Genomic DNA, 26,183 nt, shown 5'->3' with positions numbered 1-26,183 from the left:
GTGTATAAACAACCGCATCACGTTGACAGCTTGTTGTGTTTACACCCTATCCAAGTGCACGTTGTTTCATTCCGTCGTTCCGTCGTGTTTTCCGATTTGCGGGACACAAAAATCCGCTTTTTCTGGTCTCGTTTTTAGTGCCTTTGCACCCCAAAATGTCTAGCTCGGAAAGTGACGATATGTCCGATGTGGAGGAAGCAGCAAGGGCTGCAGCGAACGGGGACGGTGCTTCGTCCGACGAACAGGAGAACGGATCCGGTACCGGCAGCGATGACGGTGAGGCGAAAGACAAAACGGCCGAAAATGGTACCGAAAACAAGCAAACGTGGGAAGATTTAGTAAGTTGGAAGCATTTTTTAATGTTTCATGCACGTATTCAATGCCTTTTCCTCGCCGCAGGGACTCATCGACATTCTCTGCCAAGCGTGCCGTGGTCTCAAATGGAAAGCGCCGTCGAAAATTCAGCGCGAAGCAATCCCACTCGCATTGAATGGTAAGGACATTATCGGCCTGGCCGAGACAGGTTCGGGCAAAACGGGTGCATTCGCGCTACCCATCCTCCAAGCGTTGCTGGACAACCCGCAGCGCTACTTTGCCGTCGTGCTTACGCCGACACGTGAGCTGGCGTACCAGATATCGGAACAGTTTGAAGCGCTCGGTGCGATGATCGGCGTTAAGTGCTGCGTTATCGTCGGTGGCATGGATCTGGTAACGCAGGCAATTCAGCTCGCCCGCAAACCACACATCATCATCGCAACGCCCGGCCGGCTGGTGGATCATCTCGAGAACACGAAGGGTTTCAATCTGAAGGCCATCAAATACCTCGTGATGGACGAAGCGGATCGCATCCTTAACATGGATTTCGAGGAAGAGGTGAACAAAATCCTGAAGGTAATGCCCCGCGAACGTCGCACCTTTCTGTTCAGTGCCACCATGACGAAGAAGGTGAAAAAGCTCGAACGGGCGTCGTTGCGCGACCCGGTCAAGGTGGAAGTGTCGAGCAAGTACCAGACGGTGGAGAAACTGCTCCAGTACTATCTCTTCATACCGGCCCGCTTCAAGAACGTGTATCTCGTGCACGTGCTGAACGAGCTGGCCGGCAATAGCTTCATGATTTTCTGCAGCACCTGCAACAACACGGTCCGCACGGCCCTGATGCTCCGTGCGCTCGGGCTGGCGGCCGTCCCGCTGCACGGTCAAATGACACAAAACAAACGGTTGGCCGCATTGAACAAGTTCAAATCGCAGGCCCGCCAAATCCTCATCTCCACCGACATTGCTTCCCGCGGGCTCGACATCCCGCACGTGGACGTTGTGCTCAATCTGGACATTCCGATGCACAGCAAGGACTACATCCATCGGGTAGGGCGTACCGCACGTGCCGGCCGTGCCGGTCAGGCCATCACCTTCGTGACGCAGTACGACGTCGAGCTGTACCAGCGCATCGAGCATCTGCTCGGCAAAAAGTTGCCCGAGTTCAAGTGCGAACAGGACGAAGTGATGGCACTGCAGGAGCGGGTGGGTGAAGCACTCCGGACGGCACGCGTCGAGCAGCGGGACATCGAGGAGCGGAAGGCAAGCAAAACGGGCAAGGGCAAGCGCGGGGCGGACGATTCCGACGAGGAAGACACGGAACAGTTCAACGGTGTACGCAAGCGGCTGAAACCGGGCAACGCGAAGGGTGGCGGCAAGGGTGGCAAGGGAGGGAAAAAGTCCCGAAGGAATTAGGGGCATTGCCAGACGCCCGTGTGCATGTACAATATAAGAAAATAAAAAGCAGCAATTAACAAAAACGACGAAAAAAAAAACACATTCACTTATATTACGAAAACAAACGTTAAATTAATCTTACTTTATTTGATCGGTTTGTTCTTGAGCAGTGTCCGCCAGCAACTTTGTTCAAAATTCAAAATTTCGCCTCCGATTTGTTCTATTACCTATATCAATTCCATTGAAATACACGTCGTCGTGCGGTTTCCATTTTTTTTTTTAGTGTTTAGTTCATATATTATCAATCGCAAACGAAAAACAACGAAACTGAAACGAAAAAGGAACTGTTGGTTTTGCGTACACGCACGCATTACATACTTTTGTAAACAAAAAAAAAACACAACACATAGCCTACTGCGACCGTTAGGACCGTTTCCTAAACCACGTGTGTCGTCGTGCATTTGAAAGTAACGCCGTTACGCCGTTACGCTGTAACGCCGCACCTAGGATATGGTGGTTTGAAATTGGGGAACTCTCGTTTTTATCCACTGTTTTTTCTTCTCTAATAATAAATAACTAAATTTTGGCCATAATGAAAAGGTAATGCTTGCTTTTTTCTTCTTCCATCGCGTTCCATTGCGTTACTTCAATTAATTGAATTAATTAAAACGAAACCCCGCCGTCCATCACACACGTGACGCACGCAATCGGAAAGCATGGGGGCTCGGGCGCTAATTTTTTTTAAGAGAGACAATAACATAATCCACATAACCGTACGCAATAATATCACGCAAATCAGAATTCCTCGCCTTCCTTATCTTCGCACGGATTCGCTCACTAAATTTGCCGCGCTTGTAGTAAAGAGCGAAACTACAAACGACCGTGTGTGTGTATGTGTGGGGTGTGTGAGTGTTTTGTTTTTTTGTTCTTTAACGCAACTACATTATTACTTTACATCAGCATTGCAATTCATTAAGTATCTGCGAACACCGCGTTACACTCTAACCCGATCCTTCCGGGATCGTAAGGAACGGAGTGGATATAGAAAGATTGAAAGTAGCTCGCGCCGGCGTGCCACCGGAAGGACACGCCCGGGGACATCTGTTCGCATCTATTTTAGTTACTAAATGTATATATAACTAGGCTCTACAAGAGTGATTGAATAGAGTGATTGTATGTGGGTGTGTTGGTATGTGTGTTTATATGCTCGCTTTCTTTTTGTTTTACCGTTAAATGTACTTACTAACCGGTTAGTGAATAGTTCAGTAGTGAAACAGCAAAAAAAGGCACTCTAAGTGAATGGGCTGCTGCTCGACAGCTCAACAAACGGCCGGTCGTTTCGCGCGTTCGAGCGTGCGCGCCCGGTCGCTCGATCTCTACTCATCCCATCTACCCCGTGAGCTTCGTGATAGGCTAGGCGCCAGGTTTCCTTCCTCCTATTTTTGATAATACTATGCATTTGCTTTTGTGTGTGTGTGTGAGTGTTCAATTTAAACCTCTATTTGCTATCGAACCGACCTACCGTAGCGATTTGTCCCTTCTATTGCCTGCGAGTTGTTGCACCGTGGCCTATGTAAAATGCTTGCTACCGATGGTGGTAAGGATGTCTGCTCTGCTACTACTATTAGTTCTACTGGATCAAGTTGAGAAGGCAAAACAGCAGCTTCCAGTCTTGCGAAACGAACGTAAAACCCAAAACCTAATACCTGCTAATACACACCCGGGCAACGTATCGCTTAGCGTAAACCTATCATGCGTTTCTTCGGTCCTTATGTCTCTATAAAATCAAGCGCTCAATGCTTACCGTAGTAACTAGCCTGACTGGCTGATAAACAATTTGAAACCAAAACCGTCGTCCCGGTGCGTGTGCACCGTCGTTGTCCTCCTGCTTCGCGTAGCCGAACGTCGCGTCGTTCAATCTATTTTTCTTAAATCACAGATGCTACATTGTTTTCCTTCCTTCCTTTTTTTATATGCATTGTTTGGCATTGCTTTTCTCTTCGTGATAATGCATGCGTCTTCTGCTCGTACTTGCTGTGACAACTTGCAGCTCACCGATGCACGATAGCAGCAGCACGCCCCAATCGAAGTGTCGAAGTCTCACGAAACGCTGTACGGTAGCAGTGGGTTAAAGTTGTCGTACAGTTCCCGCTCGCTGGTAGCATTCCGGTAGCCCCAGCTTCGCATCGCCGACACGCAGCTGTCCTGTATGATTTTTACCTATAAATAACAAAGATATCAAGCACCGAAGGAGTTAGCTAATCTTCAAAGAGGAAACAAACAAAAAACGAGTGGCGCGTCTCATACCTCATCGAACGTGAGATCCTTCGTCCAGTGAAAGGGGGCCGATTTGGAGTCGCGATACGTGGAGCTAACGCCACCGACGTCCTGCTTGGTGTGCGTGTCGAGAAACATCTTCACCTCCGGATGGTATGGAAGCCCGTAGAACTGCAGTATTTCTTTGGTCATCTTGTACGGATTCAGCGACAGGTCCTCGTACCGCACAACCCTGAAAAGCAAGAGAGTGAGGATAGGGGAAAAGGTTTTACATGCGCTTAATTAAGTTCGCAATTAAAAGTTTAAAGTACTAATCATTAAGAGGCTGTACCAAGTGGAAGAAGGGTTGTTGTCATTAAGGTTTAAAAATACTATTTCCACATTGATTGCATTTCATTTCTTTGGTCTGCACCGCAACGAGATGTGTCGTATCGCCGAGGTTTTATGCAGACGTTACTATTTTTAAGACGCATAACCAGGCAGGAATTGTGCTACAGTAAGCTCTGAAGGTAGGCTTCAACAAAGGCACAAAGATATTCGAATCCGACAACATTGACACCCCTCAGTCAACTACTAGGGATGCCTTTATGAAGCCCATCTTACTCTTCTTCTTCTCCTTCTTTAGCCTAACGAGGGCTTGCCAACCATTTCTGGCTAATCACTGGACCTACAACCTCGAGAGGTCTGGGCCTGTCATTCATTTTACCCGTAGCAAAGAAAGTAGTCCTGCGTAAGGGGAGGCGGTCGGAGATGGGATTTGAACCCCGGTCCTGCCTTGTGAAGACTATCGACTATCGCTATCGACTCGGGCATCGGGACCGCCCCAAATTCATCTTTAACATATTTTAAAATTACAGGCTTCACCGTTGTGTCCACTTCTACACAGAGAATTGAGACATAATCCTTGTAAATCGATTTGCATTCTCGGGAGATAGAGCTAATAGATCAATAACTATATCCACAAATAGGGAAGGACTCTCAGCCTGGATGACTTGACTGACACTCCCTATTGTATTGATTTAGGGAGTTAAAAATCTCTTGATTTCTAGCTAATGGATCAGCTCTTATATGACACAATATTTACTTCAATCGCGTGTTGGAAGCACTCGTAAAGCATCTAACATGAATCGATCGTCTAGTCGATCATTAGAAATCTAGAAGAGATTGCTCAAACTGAATGCGTTCGAATCATCGAGGACCTAACGTTGGGGGTAGTGCGAAAGACTCGTGATGCTCTTCCTTCCTTCACTACTAACTGGAGTGGCACAGACATTCAGGACTCACATTATAAGTAGGAGGACTTTAAATGCCCTCGCAATCAGAAAGCGTTACATTACGCTAGACATCTTCATCGTCCTGTCAGTCTGACGAATTTGAAGAGGAACAGTTTGTATGAACAGCATGGTGGTGGAACGTTCCTCAAAGATATGTTACAGACATTTTAGTGGCTTGTGCAGGCATAACAAGTTTAAAAAAGTATTCAATTACAGTAAAAATAATCTAATACACTTTCATAGGATAAGATAAGATGTTTTTTTTGGGGAATATAAATGCTGGTTCGAAAGGTCTGGGCGATCTCTGGTCTTGAGACGATCTGGACGGGATTCGACACGCCGTTCGTGCCATATCCAGTGGCGGGTCAACCTAGGAGAGGAAGGAGCTGCCGCTCGAGGGGGCCTCGTCGGCCACGGGGGAGCCTCGGAAAGGGAAATCCTGTTGTTTCGCTCTAACATCACAATTAGAGGGGCCTCCAAATATCTTGACCCACCACTGGTCATAGGAAGACCTAATTGCGAAAACAACTTTTGGCAAGTGAAAATAAACTACTAAGATAGTAGAAATGGAGTAGAATTTAAAACAATCGTATTACGTATAATAATTAGGAGAACAATAGGAGATAACATAGGATGTAACATTTAAAGAGCAGACTATCTAGAAACCGATAAGGCCAAATCATATTCAGTTACACCAATTATTGCCCGGCTATCTGCAGTAGCTTTTAAACTGTTGAGTTCACAAGAAGACTGATGGAAGATTTCAAACATAAATAAGTACTACGTCTTAATCATCCGGCCAGTAGTAGGTCTTGAGTACCCATTCAATATTAAAGAGATCTTTGAGTTTGATATCTAATAAAGTTTATGCAATTTTCTAAGAGTGGTAGCAGTTTGGACCATCTTCTGTAAGTCAATCCAGATCCTGGCATACGCTGATGACATAGACATCATTGGTTTGAGGCTCTTCTATGTAGCAGAAGCTTATCAAAAGATCGAGCGTGCGGCACAGAACCTCGGGTTGGAGATTAACGAGGCGAAAACCAAAATGATGGTGGCACCACCAGCAAACCCTGCTAACAAACACTGATTTACGCAGGGGTGATGTACAGATAGGTGACCGCACCTTCGAAGTCGTCCAAAACTTCACCTATCTGGGGTCAAAAGGCAGCACCGACAACAACATTGATGTTGAGTTACGCCAACCGGTCATACTACAGCCTGAGGAAACTTCACTCCACTCTAAATTTCTGTCGCGACGGACGAAGCTGGGACTGTACAGAACATTTATAATCCCAGTACTCATATACGCCTATGAGACATGGACTCTGTTCAATACTGACCAAAGAGGGCTTCTCTTAGCCGCGTTCGAGAGGAGGATGTTCAGAAGGATTTTTGGCCCCGTATGTGTGGAAGGACAATGGAGGAGCCGCTACAATGACGAGCTCTACGAACTGTACGATCCGGTGGGCTGGTCACGTCAAGAGAATGACACCGGACGACCCAGCCCGTAAAGTCCTTTTAGGTCGTCCACACGGACAGAGGTGGCGCGGTAGGCCCAAATTGAGATGGAGTGATGGCGTTGATGCGTCCGCCAGAACGGCCGGGATAACAGATTGGCAGACGACGGCGCTAAACCGTGAGCAGTATCGAGGATTGTTGCAGCAGGCCAAGACCGCAAAGCGGTTGTAGCGCCTGATAAGTAAGTAAGTAAGGTAGCAGTTTACCTGAAAGTTAAATAATAAACAAGTCTAGGAAGCTGTCATATGGTTTGTATGAATTAGCAAACACCCTTTAAGAGTTTCAATATGAAGTACTTTTCTTCTCACTTATCCTACTTTATTTTAAACACTTTTACATGGATAGAATTCTTAGAAACAAAGTCTGGCTCTGTAAGATAGTAGAAGAAGGTAGAATATAACATTGACTGTGGAATTACAATGTATCTGAACAGCGCCCGTGACGGAGTAGATAAGGTTTTACGACCACTGGGCCAACCATTTCAGTGGGAGATAATTTATAATTAGAACAGATATGATATATTATTCCATTATACCGTAATTAACAGAGATATAGCTTATATAGCATGCGGAGTTGTTAACGTTATTCAATATCACGTTGACGCTCATTAGCAGTGCTGCGAAAGATTCAGCAACCAACGGTCCCTCGCTCCTGCCAATAATTAGAACCAATTTGTTCAAGGCAAAAAAAAATAATACACACAAAGCAACTAAACGGATGTAACAAACAAACCGAAAACAAAAACACCTTTCCTTCCCATCCGACACATTATCTAAGGCATCGTGGGATTCGCTAAGCTCACCGCCAGGGAGGAGATCACCATGGTCAGTGAACTATTCAGGCGCGTTAATATCGAAGCGGACAGAAACTGGTCGAGAAGAAGCAATGTTGGATGCGAACTGGCCGAAACGGTGGGATTGGATGAAGCCAAAATAATTAGAAAACATTATGAAGAAATATTTCATCGCACAAGACCAACCAACTCCCCACGGGATCTTTCCCTATTTTCCTCCCTCGTTTTGGCCTTTCACTTTTTCGGTCGATGATGGAGCCACATCGAGCGTTTTGTGTTGCCTATTTCTTCCCATTTTGTTTTGTGTGTGTGTGTGTGTGTGTGTGTGTGTGGCATTCCAAGTTGACGAAGTTGTCTTCGGCATCACGCCAGCGACGGGAGCGCTTTGATTACTGTCATCAAATCGAAGGAAATGGAAAGGTTCAAGCAAAAGACGCTTCGGCCGGCCAGGTGGGAACCACCATCCACCAGACTAAGCGCACATTACAATTTTACTCTTGCACAAGGGCATATAATCAATCTGTCGGTGTCGGTGGTATGCATTCAGGTGACTCCGTGTCGAACCCGCCACACAGAAAACCGTATGCCGTCGATCACATTCGCATGCAAATCGTGCATCGAGCAGTGCGCCGCCGGGCTGGATGGAGGATCGAGAGGATCGATACGTTTGCTGAATCCAGCCGTGCTGAATGACTCAACGGCAAATCGTGCTACGCGTGTGCCATTGACTAATCTATCCACCTGTTAATTGGAAGCACGTCGGGAGTAGTTTGATAGAAAGCTAGCCAAAAACTTTCGATTCCATTCGCCCCGCAAGCGCACTAGCGGCAGGGGTGAGCAACCTACGAATTTTGAATAGAGATATACTCAAGAATGTATCCAATCTGGAAGAATGAATCTGGGTAAAAATATAAATATTAGCTAATATTAGAATAGTTATTTAAATTTTACCCTAACCTATACCTAAACTTGAGGTAACTCAGATGCGAACATTAAGTACTCTTGAGTGGGAGATCGTTATTCAGACGGCTAGAGGAACAAAAAGTGAACTAATAAACGATTTGTTTGAAAATTTCCTATTTACTTAAAGTTTTTCTTTTCATTAATCTAATTTTATGTTTTGTTTAAATACATTCTTTACTTTACTCTATTTTCACTAACCTTTTAAACGGTTATGTTTTCTTTTCCGTTGAGTCAAAGGTAATAATGTTGCTACTTGAAGGCTAATTTTCAATTGCCTTTTCTTCATAAAAAAAACTAAACGCCAAGCACTTTCTCCTAAGTTCTAAATCGATTATTCAAATTTAATTTTGAATCTGCATAAAACGTGCTTGACTCGAAACATTTCTTTAAACAGTGTTCAAATCACCATAATCTAATAGTAGTCACGATGTCGGTGGGAGATATATTGCAGAACCTTTTCTTGCTGACTTCATAAATATATATCCGTTTCTATTTCTCCGTTCAAAGAATCGATGATAGAGAGAAAAAGGATAGAATGATATGGATTGTCTTCAGGATACGTTGCAAACAGACTGAACCAGTGCCAGTCGCTTGATAAGCGCTGATACGTTTCAGCTGTTCATATGGAGCTGTAGAAATCAGTGGCATTTGCAAAGCAACTATTTGTATGGTTCCGATTGTACCAAATCTTCGCTGGCTTCGTTACTGGCTGTTGGACTTGGCGGTCTTCACACGGCAGGACTGGAGTTTAAATTCCTTCCAGGCCGCCTCGCCGTACGCAGGATTTGACTGTTCAGGTACGGGTAAAATTAAGCCACGGAGAGCCAGTAATGGCAGGCCAAGTCCTCTCGAGGTTGTAGAGGCATATAAGGAGTGCCCTGGTGCCCTAGTAACTATGGACTAGCTCTTTAAAATGAGGGGTAGTTTAATGGCCATAAAGGTTGCATGGCCAGTTACTAATATGCAAGAACCGGTGTCAATTTCCATTTGGACTACTCAGGACACAGACAGGACAGAAAATCAAATAAGAAAGCCGGAAATCGGCAAGCCAAAAGACCTATCTCTGAAGCTTTCGTTCGTTTGGATCCATCTTTGGGAGGATTCATTCTAGCCCAAAATCTGTCTATGCTGAGTAGCGAATAGCTGAGTAGCTGTCGGTAGAATTGATTAACAACTAGAGCCTTGGATTAACTTTTATTAGGTTAGTTAACTTCTTATTAACCTGAACCAACACAGAGATCCCTTTTTCCTATTTGAATTGGATTGCACTGAGCAATATGCCAGGCCGTTCTATTAAAGTGAAAAAAATGGATAGCACTAACTGAAATTTTAATTATAGACAATCATCCTGCCAGCATCTTAAAAATTTTATATTCAATTTACGATTTCCAATCACAATCACAAAATGGTTGCTCATCCCTGACCCGAGAGAGTTTAGAGTGCAAAACAGCCAGTCAGTCAGTCGCACAGGATGTTATAAAGCTTTACGACCCTTTTCTTTAACGTTGCTTATTTTGCCAAAATAAATAGCACAAGCCACGTGTGACCACAGTCATCAGCGCTTCCTTCCCAAATGTTGGAAGCTACCAACTACTTTCTAACCAACACGTCGCTATACTGGGTGGCATTTCTCTCTTTTCGCTTATCATAAATGTTTCTTATCATTCGGAGTGTACACCACAGTGCAATCAAAGTCAGCAAGGCTTCGGAGTGTGTGAGATCTTGCGGCACAACTTAATTGCCCCCTTGTTCGGCGCCAAAAACCAAAGCAAAGCAACAACTGCAGAACGAAGAATTCGCAAACACTTTCCGCAGCGGTTTATCAGGCCGTGGAGTGTGATTGAGGCTGGGCTGGATGGGTTGGTGCGTAAACAAGCGGCTTAAGGAACCGTGTCGCTTGTTTACTTCCGTCGTTCAAGCGTTGGCTGGGAGTTGTACCCGTACATCTGTTTCGATCGTACACACATGCGATGATACTGATTTGTTTAAGTAACTTGTCAAGAAAGTTGTTCTTCTGTTTCAGTTCCCAGTCCAGTCTTTACTATGCAATTACCGTCTGCTTCTAGCTACTTACCGAAACCTTCGTGGAAAACGCTGGCTTAGCTCAATGGCCGCCTCATAGTCGAGCTGCATATCACTGCAGACCGTGCTGGGATCATCACAGTCCGGCCGTCCGGGACACCAGACACGATGCTTTCGCGACTGCATTGACCCCCGTGGATCTCGTATTAGCAGCACCACACGTACATTAAGGCTGTTAGGAAAGACAGAGAGAGAGAGAGAGAGAGAGAGAGAGAGAGAGAGAATGAAATGAATGCAAAAAAAACTTACAAACAATATACAGCAACAGTGTTATCAGCAATGTTTCGCAAATCCGCCTTTCGTTGCAACACCATCATCTGCCGAGGGTCATTAATTCGTCAACCAAATGGCAGCCTCTGTACTATGTTCCAAGCCCGGCATGCATCATACACGCTGGGATTAGTGGAGGCCATCGTGGACGTCAATCTCGGCTGGCGAATGGCCGGCCGGAGGTGTCCAAATCGGACCGGCACACACATCAATAATGCTAAAACACGCGCTAATGGTACATTAATTTGCCTTTGTTAGGTATCGGACCGGAATTATCTATCTTCACGGACAGCCGGACAGCTGGGTCCCATGACAATAACGCCGGTGAGATACTGCCGATAGAAGCTAGCGCACGAGACGAGAATAGTCGCATCCCAATGGCATATGATTTGTCACGACATATGGTAGATGCATGATATGATTTTAATGAGTCGGCGAGGAACAAACCTTCCCAATCGTTGTTTTCATTAGCTGGAGTGAGATTTGGTATTACTTCATTGTTTTTTGGTAGTGTGGTAGCAGTTTGCAGAAGAGTCGAAATTTTAAGCCTACAGCAAGACCAACAACATTTGAGACTTGAGTCCACTTCGTGAAGAACTGATAATATGTCCATGGAAATTCAACTCATACCGTTATCAGCCATAGCCCTGCTATCCTGCCTCTCTTGTTGATCGGAAGAATATTTTGGATCACATCTGGGACCTAGATATTCAGATCTCGCTCTTATCGGTATTTTTACTATAAGAATCGCCCAAAAAATAGAGCTTCAATACATCAATAAAATCAAAATGAAGTAATCAGAAAGCGTAGTTCCCAACAAGCAACAATCATTAGCCATTGTATCTGGCTCCAATTAATGTATCATCTTGCTTCTTCATTCTCACTGACTCCACAGCAATCGGTCGAACTGTAACTGAGGTTATTTATTTACTTAATAGACACTAAAGGCGAGTTCAAGGCTGCTGTTCTATTAAGTTTGAGATATCTTTCGTCGTTTTGCTTGTCATACCTATGTTTTTGATCAAGTTATTGGATCATTACTTAGGCAAATAGTAAGATCTGGCTATGAAATAGAGAACCGTCGAAGATTCCATCCCACGGCTAGTTGTCACCCATAACTTGGGACAATCAACATACTCTCATGGGCACGCAGAATAGTACCGAGTCCTACCTGTATTGACGAATATCTCAAACAACGATCAAGCTAATTTTAATAGACTAGAAGATCTTCAAGCTCTCACCTACCGTGATTTAAGGAAAAGAAGTCATCAATTTCGACACTTCACCCCAAAACCACACGACCCTCAAATTTTCAATAAGCGTTAAACTTCAATATTAAGAATAGCCAATTAAGAGCGCTAATTGGTAGACGTTGATAAATTGCTGCCGTGAAAAATTGATTTGGGTGCTATGCGAGCCATCGATACCGGGCTTGTCTTTTCTTCTCTGCATTAGCCACATTTTGGGTAACAAGCCTCCAGCAGTTGGTCTCAAATTCAAACGACATTTACATGAAAAACAAGCACGATGTATGTGTAAGGAAAATACACATCAGCTAAATGAGCCAGACATTATTTATCACACGCAACTGAACTGAATGCTTCGAATGAGCTGAATCCAACGCCTCCCAACGCGCCGAGCGGGCGCGTTTTTTATCAAAACCACAAACAAAGTGCCCACAGATTATTGATCGATCTGTTCTGATTGACACTAATTGATAGCCATCGTGCTGCACTAATAAGCTCGTTGGCTATCGTCTTCGTTGGAGGATGGATCTTCTCCCGTCAACAAACCACAGCTTCGTCTTACCTTTCGTACTCCCATCCCATTGCCCGTAGACAAATGGCTCGGTTTAAATGATGCCTTAGAGCCTCGCAAGCAACCCCCCCCATCACTTGCTACCGACTTGGAGCAGCCATTTTCAAATAATGTCAAGGGCATCGTGCCACAAAACCCTCACTACACTATCGGCGGGCTACTCACTCGAGGCATTTGTGTTTGGCAGGCTAACTTTGCACACAAGCCGCATCCCACCTGATTGCTGGCCGACCAACCATTGCAGACAAGGTTGTCTCCTTCTGCCATCGCATTTGTCCGAAATGTTCCGAAAAGCTTTGTGTGGCGTAAGAAATTCCAACACACACACACACTTGGTAGCAAAAACGTAAATCCATTAGCCTACCGTGGTGTCCGGAACGGTGTGCACCTGGCAAAGACACAATTCCAGTGTGCCTAACCTACCCCCCCTTCAGTCTGCCCTGCATTCCCAATGAACCCATGGAGTTATTGCACCCCGAAGACGGATTTCGGATCCAATTATAGGTTCCGGATCCCTAAAAAAAAATACATTCCTCTATTACCGAAGCACCCAGGGAAACGCGGACCAGCTAATATAGCTGACCACCACTTTCGACCGCTTCTAATGGCAACAGCACGACGCAATTGTTTTCCTGCGCTACTTGGGCTTCTCTACCCGACCCCGAAAATCAAATATCTTCATCGAACCGCAATCAATAATACACACACACACACACAAGCCATACTAACTGATGGTGGCCGGGTAATCACGAAGAACCGGCCAGAACGAAATGCTGACGAATCCCAGCACAAGGCACGCGAGGCATCGAGCAAAAGCGCTCAATCTAACCTGCCTGATCAAACCCGTCGGCCCAATAACGCCCAATGTGGAAGCCTAGAACAGCTAAGCCACCCACAGCTCCCCCGCAAAACCCCAGCTTTCTTCACCACTCTACTGTCCCCAAATCCCAAAAGCATTTAGCAGGCACTTTAGGAACGGGACGATTTGATTTACGGATAAATCAAATGCAGTGCCTGTCGTGTTGCTGTGTCCGGTGTCCGATCGTTATTGATTTTCGAAGCCATCGAAGAATGGGGGTGGGGGTGCCTTCATTGTTTCGGAACCTAATTTTAGGTTAGCCAGTGGGGGTTGGGTTTGCCGAGCCAGGTATTGCTAATGTTGGCTTGGTTTTCTGGTTCATTTGGTACACGTTTCTATGATCGTGATGCGATAGGTACGGCGAGAGGTAGGTTCGAGAGCATTTAAGATTTGCGGGAGAGAAGTCAAGTAAAATATTGTGTTGTGTGTTTGCTTCTCGCACTTTTTGGTAATTATTTGTCACGATTTGTATACCATTAGTCAAGGTTAAGCAATTCGAAGCCATAAAAAGCATTCGATAAGAGTTGGTTGGTTTTGGTTACATTTTAGAAACTTTGAGTCACTTGTCTTTATTCGTCATTTTCTCTCGATAAGAAACTCCGAATGATTCCTACTAGAATCCATGGTTAGAACAGGTCGAAGTTTGTCTATCTCAGCTATCGATTATGGATTCAAAAGAAAAAGCATTAGGAAGCGGACTCGATGCCGATTACGATATCACACTGAAACATGGCATATGATGAAGTTGTGAGGAACATCATCCTCCTAAGTTCAGTCAGGTAATTATTGCACGGGTAAATCACATCAAACATTCAAGTTAAACCACTTGAAATCCGTGGATTTCAACATCTTCTTCAGCTTCTTTACCTCGACAATTTCAAAACTGCCAGTTCTTTAATTAAGAACTACCAGAAAACGACTGGCACGAAAGGTGGACTATCCGGATTAAACTAAAGCTTTAAACTAAGCAATGTATCGTTCTTAATACTCTGGAAGTTCGGTTCTAGGAGTTCGAATGTCACGTAGACATGCTAGAGTTAGTTTAGACATTTAAAGAAAAGGAACGTTTAGGTATTCAATTATTGCGCTATTGCCCTACGATAGAGGCATTTTCTAGCTCCAAGAATTTTCCCTACTGGTTAATATGCTTTAACCGATATGTGACCTGTGAGCACCCAGACCCGTAACACTTGTGGCTCATTGGGATTTTATCTACGATACAGCGCTCCCTATTTCTCTTGCTCTCCTTTATTTGATACACGTGTCGTACATAAATGACACAAGATAGCAAGTGTTTGCAAATATTTAGACAACACCACTGTTACTACGCTCTATAACTCCCAAAGAGACCCCAAACAGGGAGTGAGATAAGACAAGCTACAAGGAGAATACATGGAACGTATGTCAGAACAAGAAATGTTGGTTTATCTCTTCTCCGTCGGTTCCACCTGTACACGAGCGGTATGTCAAAACTGTCTCTTAATGTCCCAGCAGACATGAAGCTGCACTTTACAGTACCGCAAACAACATTTTAAAACAAGCAGAAATAATACACTTAAGTTGAACCATGTTCCTGCATGTATCCTTTATCATGTATCCTTACCAAAATACTTTTGGATATAGCTTCTTTCCTTACCAAGGACAAGCTGTGTTTAATCAATAAACAAACTTTCAGAAGCTTAACATACAAGTTAAGTTCAAGGACTCGAGGTAAACGTGTCCCAAACTATCGAACAAACAAGTGTTGGTCACATTGTTCGTACATCTTCTCTTTATCGATTATACGCAAAGATTTCGTCCTCCTTTTTTAGTGCATCTCTCTTATAGTAAAGAGAAAAATAAATGTGTCGATTTAGACCAATGTTCAGACCTTAAACCAGACATTGTTCAACGAGGTTTAAAGTCCTCATTAAGCACAGGGCTACCTAACTAACAGTCCGGAAAGGGTTCATTTCACTTCCAATCGAAACGTGCTGCTTTCTATAAACAGCTTCCCAAACTTGAGTTTTGTCGGTGAAAGCGCTTAGCAATTTTTGGCGTGGCAAACCTTTACCATGCGTGCCGAATCTTCCGGGGTTAACATAAATTAATGTAATTCCCGCACAATAAATAACCCTTCTTATTCCCCTATTCTTACTAGAGCATCCAACAGCTGAACATTGCAGCTAAAGTTAATCCGCTTAACCATCTCACCAACTTTAACGGGGATTGGTTGGGCGGTGTGGCCCAAAACACCAAAACGAACCTGCAACTCCGTTAGACTGATTTAATGTGCGCTATGCCACAGATATCGACAAACAATGATATTTTCTTCTTTTCGGGGCTGGCGAAACGGTACATTCGCCCCAACGGTGAAGTCCGCTGCAACAAGCGTCCAGCTGCTGTAAGCATTCGCCAAGACGATCTTGGTTAACGAGCGGTTACGATGGGCTACTTATCCCGCCTTCAAGTTTCTCTCCTTCCTCCCCCTTGCTAGCTTCCGATGTTAATCAGTCTTCTAGCTTAATTACTTGTGTACCGACCGACTGCCCCACCAGCCTCATCAGTTTCTGGTATGTGCGGCGTACTTACGGCCACACCTAACCGATGAGCGAAGTAGATTCCGTGATCGTAAGCCAAGATCGGCCACAATTACTATAAAGAATGTGAATGACGGACCAGCCTCACCCGAACGATGCTTCACTGCCGCCGGTGCGTAGGTTTTTGTCGTTCTTGGCTGGCAAACGTTCGACCAAAACGTTCTGCCAGTCGAACTGACACAAGTTCAGCCGCGCAGCGATGTCACGATCGAGATGAAGATTCCTGTGGTGGGCGCACAAGCGATCACTAGCCGCGTGACGGTGATCTCATTCGCGCAACTGGGGTTGCGCACACACACGCAGAGTGCGGTCTTGCAACAGTGGCAAGATTATTTAGCCGCCAGCCGATTAACTTGGGCAAGGGTGTAAGGAAGACACCTCCTGCCAGGCAGTGTTTTTGCTGCAACGCATATTCTTCGTCACGTTACATTCTTCGCCAAACGCGCAGCGGAACGGTCTACGTCAGCAGTAGCCTCCGTTAAAGGAAAAGATGACTGACGAGCGTGAATATGTACGTGACGGGCCGGTAAGTCAGGGGATGGCAAAGCATTCGAATCAAATCTGTAACTATTTGTAAAGGTTGCAATTTTTAGCCGTTCTATCAGAATATATATTTGTTATATATATTTTTTAGTTTCTTTCTTTTTTGGGGCGGCCCGGTGGCCGAGGCGACAGCGGTGCCGGTCTTCACACAGCAGAGCCGGGGTTCAAATCCCATCAAGACCGCCTCCCCGTACGTAAGGCTAAGGCTGACTACTTACTACGGGTAAAATCAAGTCACAGAAAGCCAGAAATTGCAGACCGATTCCTCTCGAGGTCTCACCAAGTAAGAAGAAGAAGAAGAAGTTTCTTCTCTGTAATCCAGCACCACAGTCTCAGGAAGACTTTTAAGCTTCCTTACTAGAAATATGGCATAACTGAATAGTCTTGAAGTATGGAATAATCACATCAGAATTTAATTTGACATCATTTTGTTCGTGTTGGCGCCGAACCCACTTTTTCAATGGAATAATTCCAATTTGAGGGATTGAAGTGTTCCCTCAATTGAGAAGAAAAAAATTATTTTCTTCAATTGTGATAAGTAACCTACTGATTAAATTAAATTATTAAGCAAATGTTGGGTCTATTTCCGATTTGCAATTCAATTATTTGTTAGAAGATCAAAAGGAACGATCTTTTTGAATAGATCTGAAACTCTTCAAAAGGATTCGACATAAAGTTTGCCAAGTTTAAACTTGATTTCTTTAAATTTTGCCATCGTTCTAGGTAAACATATATAGCAAAGGGATAAATGAGCTGTCCTCTTTACTCTAAATAATGTGATACTTCTACATAAATCCCAATAACAGAGAACTACACTACTGCCAGGGGCGGTCGGGTGGCAGAGGCGATAGCGGCGCAGGTCATCACACGGCAGCACAGGGGATTAAATCCCATCTGTGCCGTTCCACTTTAATGAGGACTGATTATCCAACCACGTGGTATCATTAGCTCTAGTAAGTCAGAAGTAGTAGGCATGACCTATGAGGTCGTTAGGTCAAGAAGAGAGACTACTGCCAATGTAATTCCCTAACCTTCTTTAACATTATCGTATAGCCCCAGTTGCTAACATGAAGTGACTAGAATCAAATCCTACATGGAACTTTTCTCCACAGACAAGACAAGCTTTTCTGCTTTCGCCAGCAGAAAATCAAATGAAAAATGTTAAAAATGGCAGGTAAACACTTCTCGCGGTTTCATCAAAAGCGTATAACTTGCATGGAAAGATAGTTAGTTTATAATCATTATTATTCATTTATTTACAGGGACTTTGGGTTTCTGAGATCTCATTCATCTATTAATAGTGTATAATCCTTAACAAGTTGTAAATAACACAAACTATTTCAGAATTAAATAAAAGTTAAATTATTTAGAAAATCGTTAAAATTACACCCGTTTATTTTATAATTTCTCTAACCTATTTTCAAGTTTGCCAAACCCTGGCTTTAGAAGATGTACACACTTGCTAGGCCGCGGTGCCCACACGCAGCAAACCTATATGCGCTACAACAGTAGATATTCGCTAGGTTCGCCGTTTCATGCCGTCAGGTTGTACGCAACGCACATACGAGATACGCTTTGGTGCCGGCTTTGGTACACGGACGAGAGATCCGGTGAAGCATTAACCGGTTCTTGTACGTTTCGTACACGGTACGTTCTCCCCGTGTAATCATTGGGGTGCCGAAGTCAATGCCAAACTGTTGCAGCCAATCTGTTCACCCATCAGTGGTTGGGTTTCTGTGCAAAAATGTAAAGTTTTTTGTGCGAGATTTGTTGGTTATACACAAGAAGTACCAGACAGGTCATCCTATCTTCTACCGGCAGGCTAAATTGAAGTGTTTGACGATCCTTGAAACATTACTTTCTCTTATTGTCCATGGCGTGCACGATGATTTCGAGGGTCTCAAATACATCACACGGATTTTTGTTTGGCTAAGCAGATAAGGATGGTGTGTATTGGACACACAAAGAAGGCGAGCTGACCTGTAGGTTAGCTCTGCACAAAATTAATCATCAGCGAGGCATTAATCGCTTCCGCATGCTCTCTTGTATGTTTGCGTCATGCATAACAAACTTTAAGTTTAATTCACGGTGGTTACACACATAACTAAAACATTCTAACTGTATCGAGTTCTTCCACTCATTAAGATGTTCCAAAATCTATCTGTTTCCTCTTGTTCGTAACCGTTCAGTGCAAATCGAGCACGACACGGTTCAAGAATCTACCGCAATTTCGCTCAAAACCATACAAAATGCATCATTTTTCCATCATCCCGTTTTCCGTTCTCCTATTCCAGCCAGAGCTACCCGGTGAGCGCAGCGGGATAGCACCGATGATGGCAAACGACAACAACAGCAAAAAAAAAGGCTTGCGGAAACGATAGTTAATTCAGGATAAAATTTCTTCAACAGGTTTCCAGAACCGTTACCGGGCGCGCGCGCGCGCTTACTTCTTAGCTCAGATGCGAGTTGCGAAACGAACCGTGACGTCGGTTTCGCCTAAGGGAACGAAGAAACCGTACCCGGTGGTCACTAGCTAAACCGAACGATTGTCTACTGGTTGCACATACGGAATCCCATGGCAGTGGCTTCGGGTTGAACGGAGCGTCTGTATCGTTTTCCAGAAGTTGTATAGAAATAATCTCTGCCAACGTCAGATTATAAACAAAAACAAACAATAGGGTAAAACAAGTATCAAGTGATGGGAAATCACTCCATCACGCTGTGTTTGGAACTGTGCAAACAATGTGTTAATCCGTCGGGATTTAAATGCGCTCCATTTGCTTATCGAGCGCCTGAAGGTAGGCAACCGCTGGAGAATAGCTGGGTGTCCGTTAAATGTGAAATATGATACGAAAATTCTAATAAAAATGCGTCAGAAAAATATGAAATTATTTTAATTTATGTCTTATTTAGTAAAACCGTTCACACACCGTTCTATCACGACCGTTTAAAGACCCGTAATAAAAATCTCCCTTTCACTTCACCAGCGATATCGAAATCGACGACCGATCCATACACACATGTTGCGATATGATAATGTTATGCATAAACCCCAACCACGGAACTCCGCCATCACATCGAACGAAAGAGTGAGAGTAGTGTGGCGCGAGGCAAGCTTTGTATAGTTTTTTTTTGCGCAACTATGGAACTCGAGCAAAAATTAAAAAAAGCAAAAATAAAACAAAAACAAAACCCTGCCGAAAACATAAACCGGTTAACCGAAATCTGGTTTTCTCGTCGATGTCAATTGGAATGGATTGGGGGGATTGGTTTTGAACATAAATCTCTCTGGTGTGAATTTTAACTCTGGTTGAGTCTTGCTTGTTTTAAATTTTTGGCAATCAATTCTCATTTATGACATTACTTCGCTCAACGTTTTCCCAAATAGAGGTGATTTAAAAAACTTTAAAAGTTTTCATGCCTACAGGATACATAAAACTAAGGAAATTGTTCCACTTTTTTTCATTGAACTTTCTACACTCTCCACAAAAAAAAATGTGTCCAACCTACGGCACCCAAAACTTGGCAGCTGCAGGGCACCGTACAAAATCGTGATTTGAATATTTTTGCAATATGCAACCCGTCGTAAACGACAAAATGGGAAAGAAAACATCGAAACCAGGGCACACATTTCACCACCTTTCTTCGCTGTGCTGTCCAAACCGATGCTCCGAAGCAGCCGATTATGTGGTGCTTCCGGCCGTACTTGCCATATTTCAGGTCAGAATGCAGCACTAAATTAAAAAAGGAGCCGAAAAATCGATTTGCACACAAACGGAAACTGACCCGCGCACACAGATCAATACAATCGTCCTTACCTTTCATCCTCGAGCAGGGGCGTCACAAGCGCGGCACGCAACCGTACCACCTTCATGCTTTGGCGCGGAAACAACCGGCAGAACGGTCCCAGAAAGCGGGGCTCGTAGCAAAACTGGGGAAACCGTACGCACTGCTGCCAGAGCCGCGTGTTGTGGCTGAACAGATAGTTGTGCGTCCGGCCAAAGTCGAGGTAGTTCTCCATCTCGCCGTAGTCGCAGTGCAGCAAATGGCGCAGATTGTGCAGCGCCACACTATCGTTCGGTGGGCCGCGGATCTGCACGATGTCAAAGTCGAGCAGCGGCTCGTAGTGGTAGTAGTTGCCGGGCAGCGCGTTCAGTATGTCGCCGAGGAACGTGGACCCGGAACGCCAGGTGGTGATGATGAGGCTGCGCGTCGGCTTACCGCCCGTCTCGAGCGTCAACCCGTCCGGAAGCTTTCGCTCGCCGTAGGAACTGTCGGTACATTCGGCCGCTATCAGTGCCCGCTGATAGCTTAGCACGTCCTCGATGCTGATGGTGGAGTTGTGCGCCGTTGGCATCGGTGGATACGTGTCGTACGAGGTGCCTGCTCCACCGGCTCCGCCACCCGCCGCTCCACCGTACGATCGTGACCTACAAAGAGAACCAGAAGATCGGACCGGACCGTTAGTATACCACCTAGTAGCAAACGGCCAACAATGAATAATAATTTTAGCACGTTTAGAAAGAAAATCATTTACTTAACCATCCCGACCGACCGACCGACCGACCGTGCAAAGAATAGACGTGAGACAAAGCGGCATGAAACAATTCGTTTACTGGCCGTTTTTGCTTTGCTGTGAGAAAGTGCAGTACGCGAAACACTGGCCCAGCAGCTCCCACGCATTATCCGCGTTGCACCAATCTCGGCTTCCAACGGTGTGGTGCCACCACACGGAAAGGCCAATGGACTCTCCAGCCAGCCGCTGCACCGGGGAACAACATTTTCGCTATTGTTTTTCCGACAATAGTGACGAACGTGTGTGTGAGTGCGTTTCTTCGGCGCGCGCAGTAAGCGAACTAATCCAAGAAGAGTACATGTTTACATGCTTCTCAACAATGCACTCGGTGGGGTATTGTCAACGCAAAAACTTTTCGCTTGCGACACGTGCGCAAATGGGTGAGAGACGTCTCTCGTTTGCTGTCTAACGGGCAGGAACGAAACATGCGAAAGGTGATTAATAATGCATTTAATGTAAAGTAAAGTGAAGGTAGAATTGGATCAAGTTTCGAAGGGATTTTCCTAGTGCAAAGGAATGGGCAAAAGACATAAGAACTGAAAGTAGTTTCGTAGCTTTCACTTCTGAGGGTGCATTCGGTTGTGAGAGACATTTCGGAAAGCTGAGTTGAGACTTCAGAATATTCAAGCCTTGATTTAATTTAATTAGTGAAGTACAGCACCTTACTAGACTTAATGTAACAAGCTTTACCCATTTCCTTATTTCACTCTTCAACATTTGAAGGTTTTGGCCTGTCTAGACGCTTGCGAAGATGACTCGTTCGACACTTGGACACATCTCTTTCCGCACCACAGGTGCACTAGGTAGTTAATCGTCTTTAAACTCCAAAGTTTCTTATTACTTCTACTTGATTTGAATAATAATCCTCTCTTAATGATTTGCCAGACTTATATAAAAAATTATAGCCAAATAGTCAGTCGGCTTTTCTGGGGGAAATGTTCCTGTTGGGATTCAATACCGATTCTGTCAAGTCGCCACATCTTAAGTTAGTATTTAAACATTTTGCACGATTTCGAAGTGCTTGTTGCAAGTGCTTGGCGCATAGAATCCCATACTTTCCAAATTGACATAGTGGCCAATAAACTAAGTTTTCTAGTGACAGTTTTAGTTATCTCTAGCGAACCTTTCAGGGTAATATTTTTCTCGATCCATGTTACAAATCGCACCTAATGTATCAGTAAAAAAAACTAATTTTAACTTTCAGCCCTTTTTAACAGAGCCCCGATGAGACCAGTTTGTACATTGAGAGGCACTTTTTACCTCTCCTATCCTATTCTTTTTAGAGAAAAATAAATCGTTGAATAGAGTAAAATATTGACAAAATGGCGCAAGCCGTCATACTTCAATTATAAATTAAAAATCGAATAAAATATGTTCCATTAGTAGTAAGCCCCACCTAAGGGGCAGTCCAATGCGACAGCGGCGCCGGTCTTCACTGGGTGGGACCGGGGTTTAAATCCCATCCAGAAATATAGCAGGCCAAGGCTTTTCGAGGTTGTAGTGCCAAGCAAATTGGCTGTAGTTGTAGTAAATTGATCATTATCTTCTTTAAAGGCTCTGATTTTGAACGATACTTTACTTGCTCTTATAACCCCTTAAACCATCTTCCATAAAAAAGATAGAATTATATAGTATGCAAAAAATTTCCACAACACCGTACGTCATGTTTTTTTTTTATTTTTCCTCTTAAGTCGTTTATCATCATCAACAAGAGCGAAAGGACTGTGTGTAAAATTATAAAAATTAATTACCAAGGCTTGCTAGACAACTCACACATGGTATCAAGGTTTTGTACCAAGTAATATGTAATTCGAGAATATCACAAAAACGGGAATTCGTCGCATTTTAAGATCGTTAGTTTAGAATCTTATGTCTTCTTCTTCTATTGCGCCGCTATCGCATCTGCCATCGGGCCGCTCTAAAACATCCAACAATATTTACTAAACTAGTCTAGAAAGATATGCCGATAGTCGGCTCAATGTATGATTATGACAGTTCTACGACACTCCAAACATCTCATAGCTCAGCAATGCCCTGGTTATGGCCATACCACAATGGTGGACACATTCTTCAAATTGTCTACGACTTAACAATCCTTCAAATTCTTCACTCTCAGGCTTATTGTTTCCTCTGTTGATCTTTATGTGTGTTTGTTGTTTCCTCTTGTAATTACACCTTGGAATTCAGTTACACGATTTTTCCGTTCTGCTTTGGCGTTCATTGCATTTATTCTGCCTGCAAGCAAGTTTCTTGCCTTCGCTTTTAGAGCATTCGGAGAAGGGAAAAAGCGAATAAGGCAATCGAGGTATATTGGAATAACATAAAGGTAGGAACCCTTACAAAGTAAAATTCCATTAAAGTTGTACAACTATCAACCGCATTTTTCTTATAAAATTAAAGTCATGATATAATTGGAGTTTGGAAATTAAGGAAAAGGAATCATTTTTAGCAATAAACCTAAGTGCTGCATCGCAGGAAATTGGCTACATATGCCGAGTAAGATGGCACGAGTAACATCAGACGTACAAAAAAATGTCTTCCGGTTGTCTTACTGGCCATGGAATCTGTCCAATTTACCGGTATAAATGCAACAATTAACCGTTTCATGCAGTTCTAAAGGTCAATGCTTCTGTACACTGAATGCAACGATAATGACCCAAAGATGAGTGTCCAGCACAACAATCTTATACGAAGTCTTACAAAAACAGGTGAGTAAGACTGATTGAAAGGGTGCAGCAAATATGGATTTCAATTCCAAATTGATTTTTTTCATAAAATTGTAAATTCTATGTCGTAAAGATGCAAGGATGTGGGAGCTGAATATGATTAATCAGTGCGACAAAGTAATTGTTTTGTATTTTAATGGTAATAAATAAGTATTCTTTGGATTTTTTCTATATTTTGTATCCTAAATATTGTAATAATATTTCTTATCACCAATTTATACATATTCTCTCAAATATGCTATAACATATATTCAAATGCTATAACCTTTTTTATGTCATTGTACAAGTTGTACTTGATTTTTCCTGTGTTTTGTCTACATAACATACAAACATATTCAAAAATATAAGAACAACGTTTGAGATGTCTTAAAATTACACTAAAAAATAAAATAAAATAAAAATTACATTTTTTGAACATTCTTCATACTAGTTCTTAGCTTCTTATTCAAAGTTAATAAGTTGCTATTGTTCTTCTCCCCCAGTATTAAGCTTTTGCGCCTCGGGGCAAAGACAAAGTATTTCAATACTGCAAAGCTGTTTCCTCGTGCATCTTTGTTGCTATACAGTAGCCCGGTTGGACCGTGGTGGTTGGTTGCTATGGAATTTAGCAACAACAAAAATTTGCCGACAGATGCCAAGAATCTGCACGAACCGTGCAAGGAACTTCCTACACAATACAATCATAAAAAGTGTAATTTTTAGCAATCTTCCGGCTAAGAAACGATAGGAAGCATCCGTTTGGTTGATGAAAGAGACGCATTTTTTTTCTTCGTCATGTTGATCCCATTCACGATCTGCAGCAATAGGAAGACAACAAAAACATTCCTTCATCCTGCAGCTTTTCCGAGCGGAATTTTAGCTCGAAGCGCTCGGATTTTCAGCGGCCGCATGCCGTAATTTTGGGATTGCTTTCACGTCTCTTTACACTTTCCGGTCGACGGTCGCAGTGGGCTGAAAGGAAGCTAGAGGAAGTGTATCGGATGCATGCCGCTTACCCGTAGTACTTGTGAGAGTTGAGCATTCGCAGATTGGCCGGACGTTCCCGGGGCCGGAAGTATTCCGTGCCGTAACTGTTGGACGTGTACCGCTGGCTGGCGTACACCACCAGTATGAAGACGACGGTGGCCGCACACAGGCCGGCAAGATTCTTACGACGCGACATCCTTTCCCGCGCGGCTGCTTGGCTGCTGCCACCACTGCTTCTCCTCGTGCTGTTTGCGTGACCACCCGCCAAGACAGCAACTTTCTCCATGAGTTTGCGACCAGCACCGGCACAACGATGGGTGGGGGTGGTGGTGGTGGTGGCCCAGCTTTACCAAGCTACTTCCGCTGCCAGGGCGCTCATACGTATCCAGCTTCTGGCACGCGGGCCTTTGTCAAAGTGTTCTACCCGTGTGGCCGTTTCCACCATGCACACACACACACACGCTCACACAAACACACCCTTTTTCCCGAAAACAAACACACACTCACGCACACGAGACAGTGCAAGGCACTTCTTCTTTTTTTTCGGGCGCTCTATTTTTCCACTAGCTGACCCGCTTTTCACAGCTTCCGCAGTGCACCGATAGGGTGGAAGTCGCTGACTGAAGGATGACCCCGTTTTTTAAGCTTTCTTTCTGCACCATGACCACCTTTCCCGCACCACTCACGACCACTCACCACTGCAACGAATGCTGCAGCACCACACCATACCACACCGCGCACGCTGGCCCGATACGAAAGGCAACACCCTTCCGCTCTGACCCACAACAAACCCAACAGCACCAGCCACTGACCACTACCGCACTCCGGAACACTACACCAAACGGACCTTATGCATCTGAAAACCGCCACTCACACAATTTCTTGGTCTGGGACACGATTTATTAACTAACTATTTTGAGGCAAATGCACAATTTCCGTGCCACACACTGCACAGTGCTGACTGCGTGTATCGCGGAATCGAAACGTTGCACTTTGTAAACAACAACAATCTTTTCACTGGTTTGTCTCGGTAGCCGCGACGCTGTTCGACAATGCTAGCACCCTCGCAATGCAGTTCCAAACGTGAAAACCACTGGGCGAGGAACGATGAACACAATAGGGCCGCGACACGAAATTCTACCAGCCCGTGCGAGGTAAAGTTTCACGCACCAAATTCATCACAATAATGAGACATCTTTGCGGAATACACTTTTGGTGTGGTTGAC

The 26,183-nt window shown here is 44.2% G+C and overlaps 2 protein-coding genes across 2 annotated transcripts; one reads left to right on the top strand and one right to left on the bottom strand.

Moving 5' to 3' along the window:
• Window positions 1-9: 9 nt before the first annotated feature.
• On the top strand, window positions 10-3,055 carry LOC118513423 (probable ATP-dependent RNA helicase DDX47). Its single transcript, XM_036059136.1, has 2 exons — window positions 10-338; window positions 400-3,055. The coding sequence occupies exons 1-2, from the start codon at window positions 156-158 to the stop codon at window positions 1,726-1,728; spliced, it is 1,512 nt and encodes a 503-aa protein (XP_035915029.1). The 5' UTR covers window positions 10-155; the 3' UTR covers window positions 1,729-3,055.
• Window positions 1,837-26,183, bottom strand: LOC118513424 (carbohydrate sulfotransferase 1-like). The gene is made up of 5 exons (XM_036059137.1): window positions 24,987-26,183; window positions 20,508-21,119; window positions 10,613-10,792; window positions 4,018-4,219; window positions 1,837-3,930 (listed from the first exon to the last, which is right to left on the bottom strand). Exons 1-5 carry the CDS (start codon window positions 25,241-25,243, stop codon window positions 3,811-3,813), a joined length of 1,371 nt encoding a protein of 456 aa, XP_035915030.1. The 5' UTR covers window positions 25,244-26,183; the 3' UTR covers window positions 1,837-3,810.

This window comes from Anopheles stephensi, chromosome 3 (genome assembly GCF_013141755.1).
Source record: "Anopheles stephensi strain Indian chromosome 3, UCI_ANSTEP_V1.0, whole genome shotgun sequence".
NCBI lineage: Eukaryota > Metazoa > Arthropoda > Insecta > Diptera > Culicidae > Anopheles > Anopheles stephensi.
The sequence above is the reverse complement of the archived record's forward strand: the minus strand, read 5'-3'. Positions and strand labels throughout refer to the sequence as shown.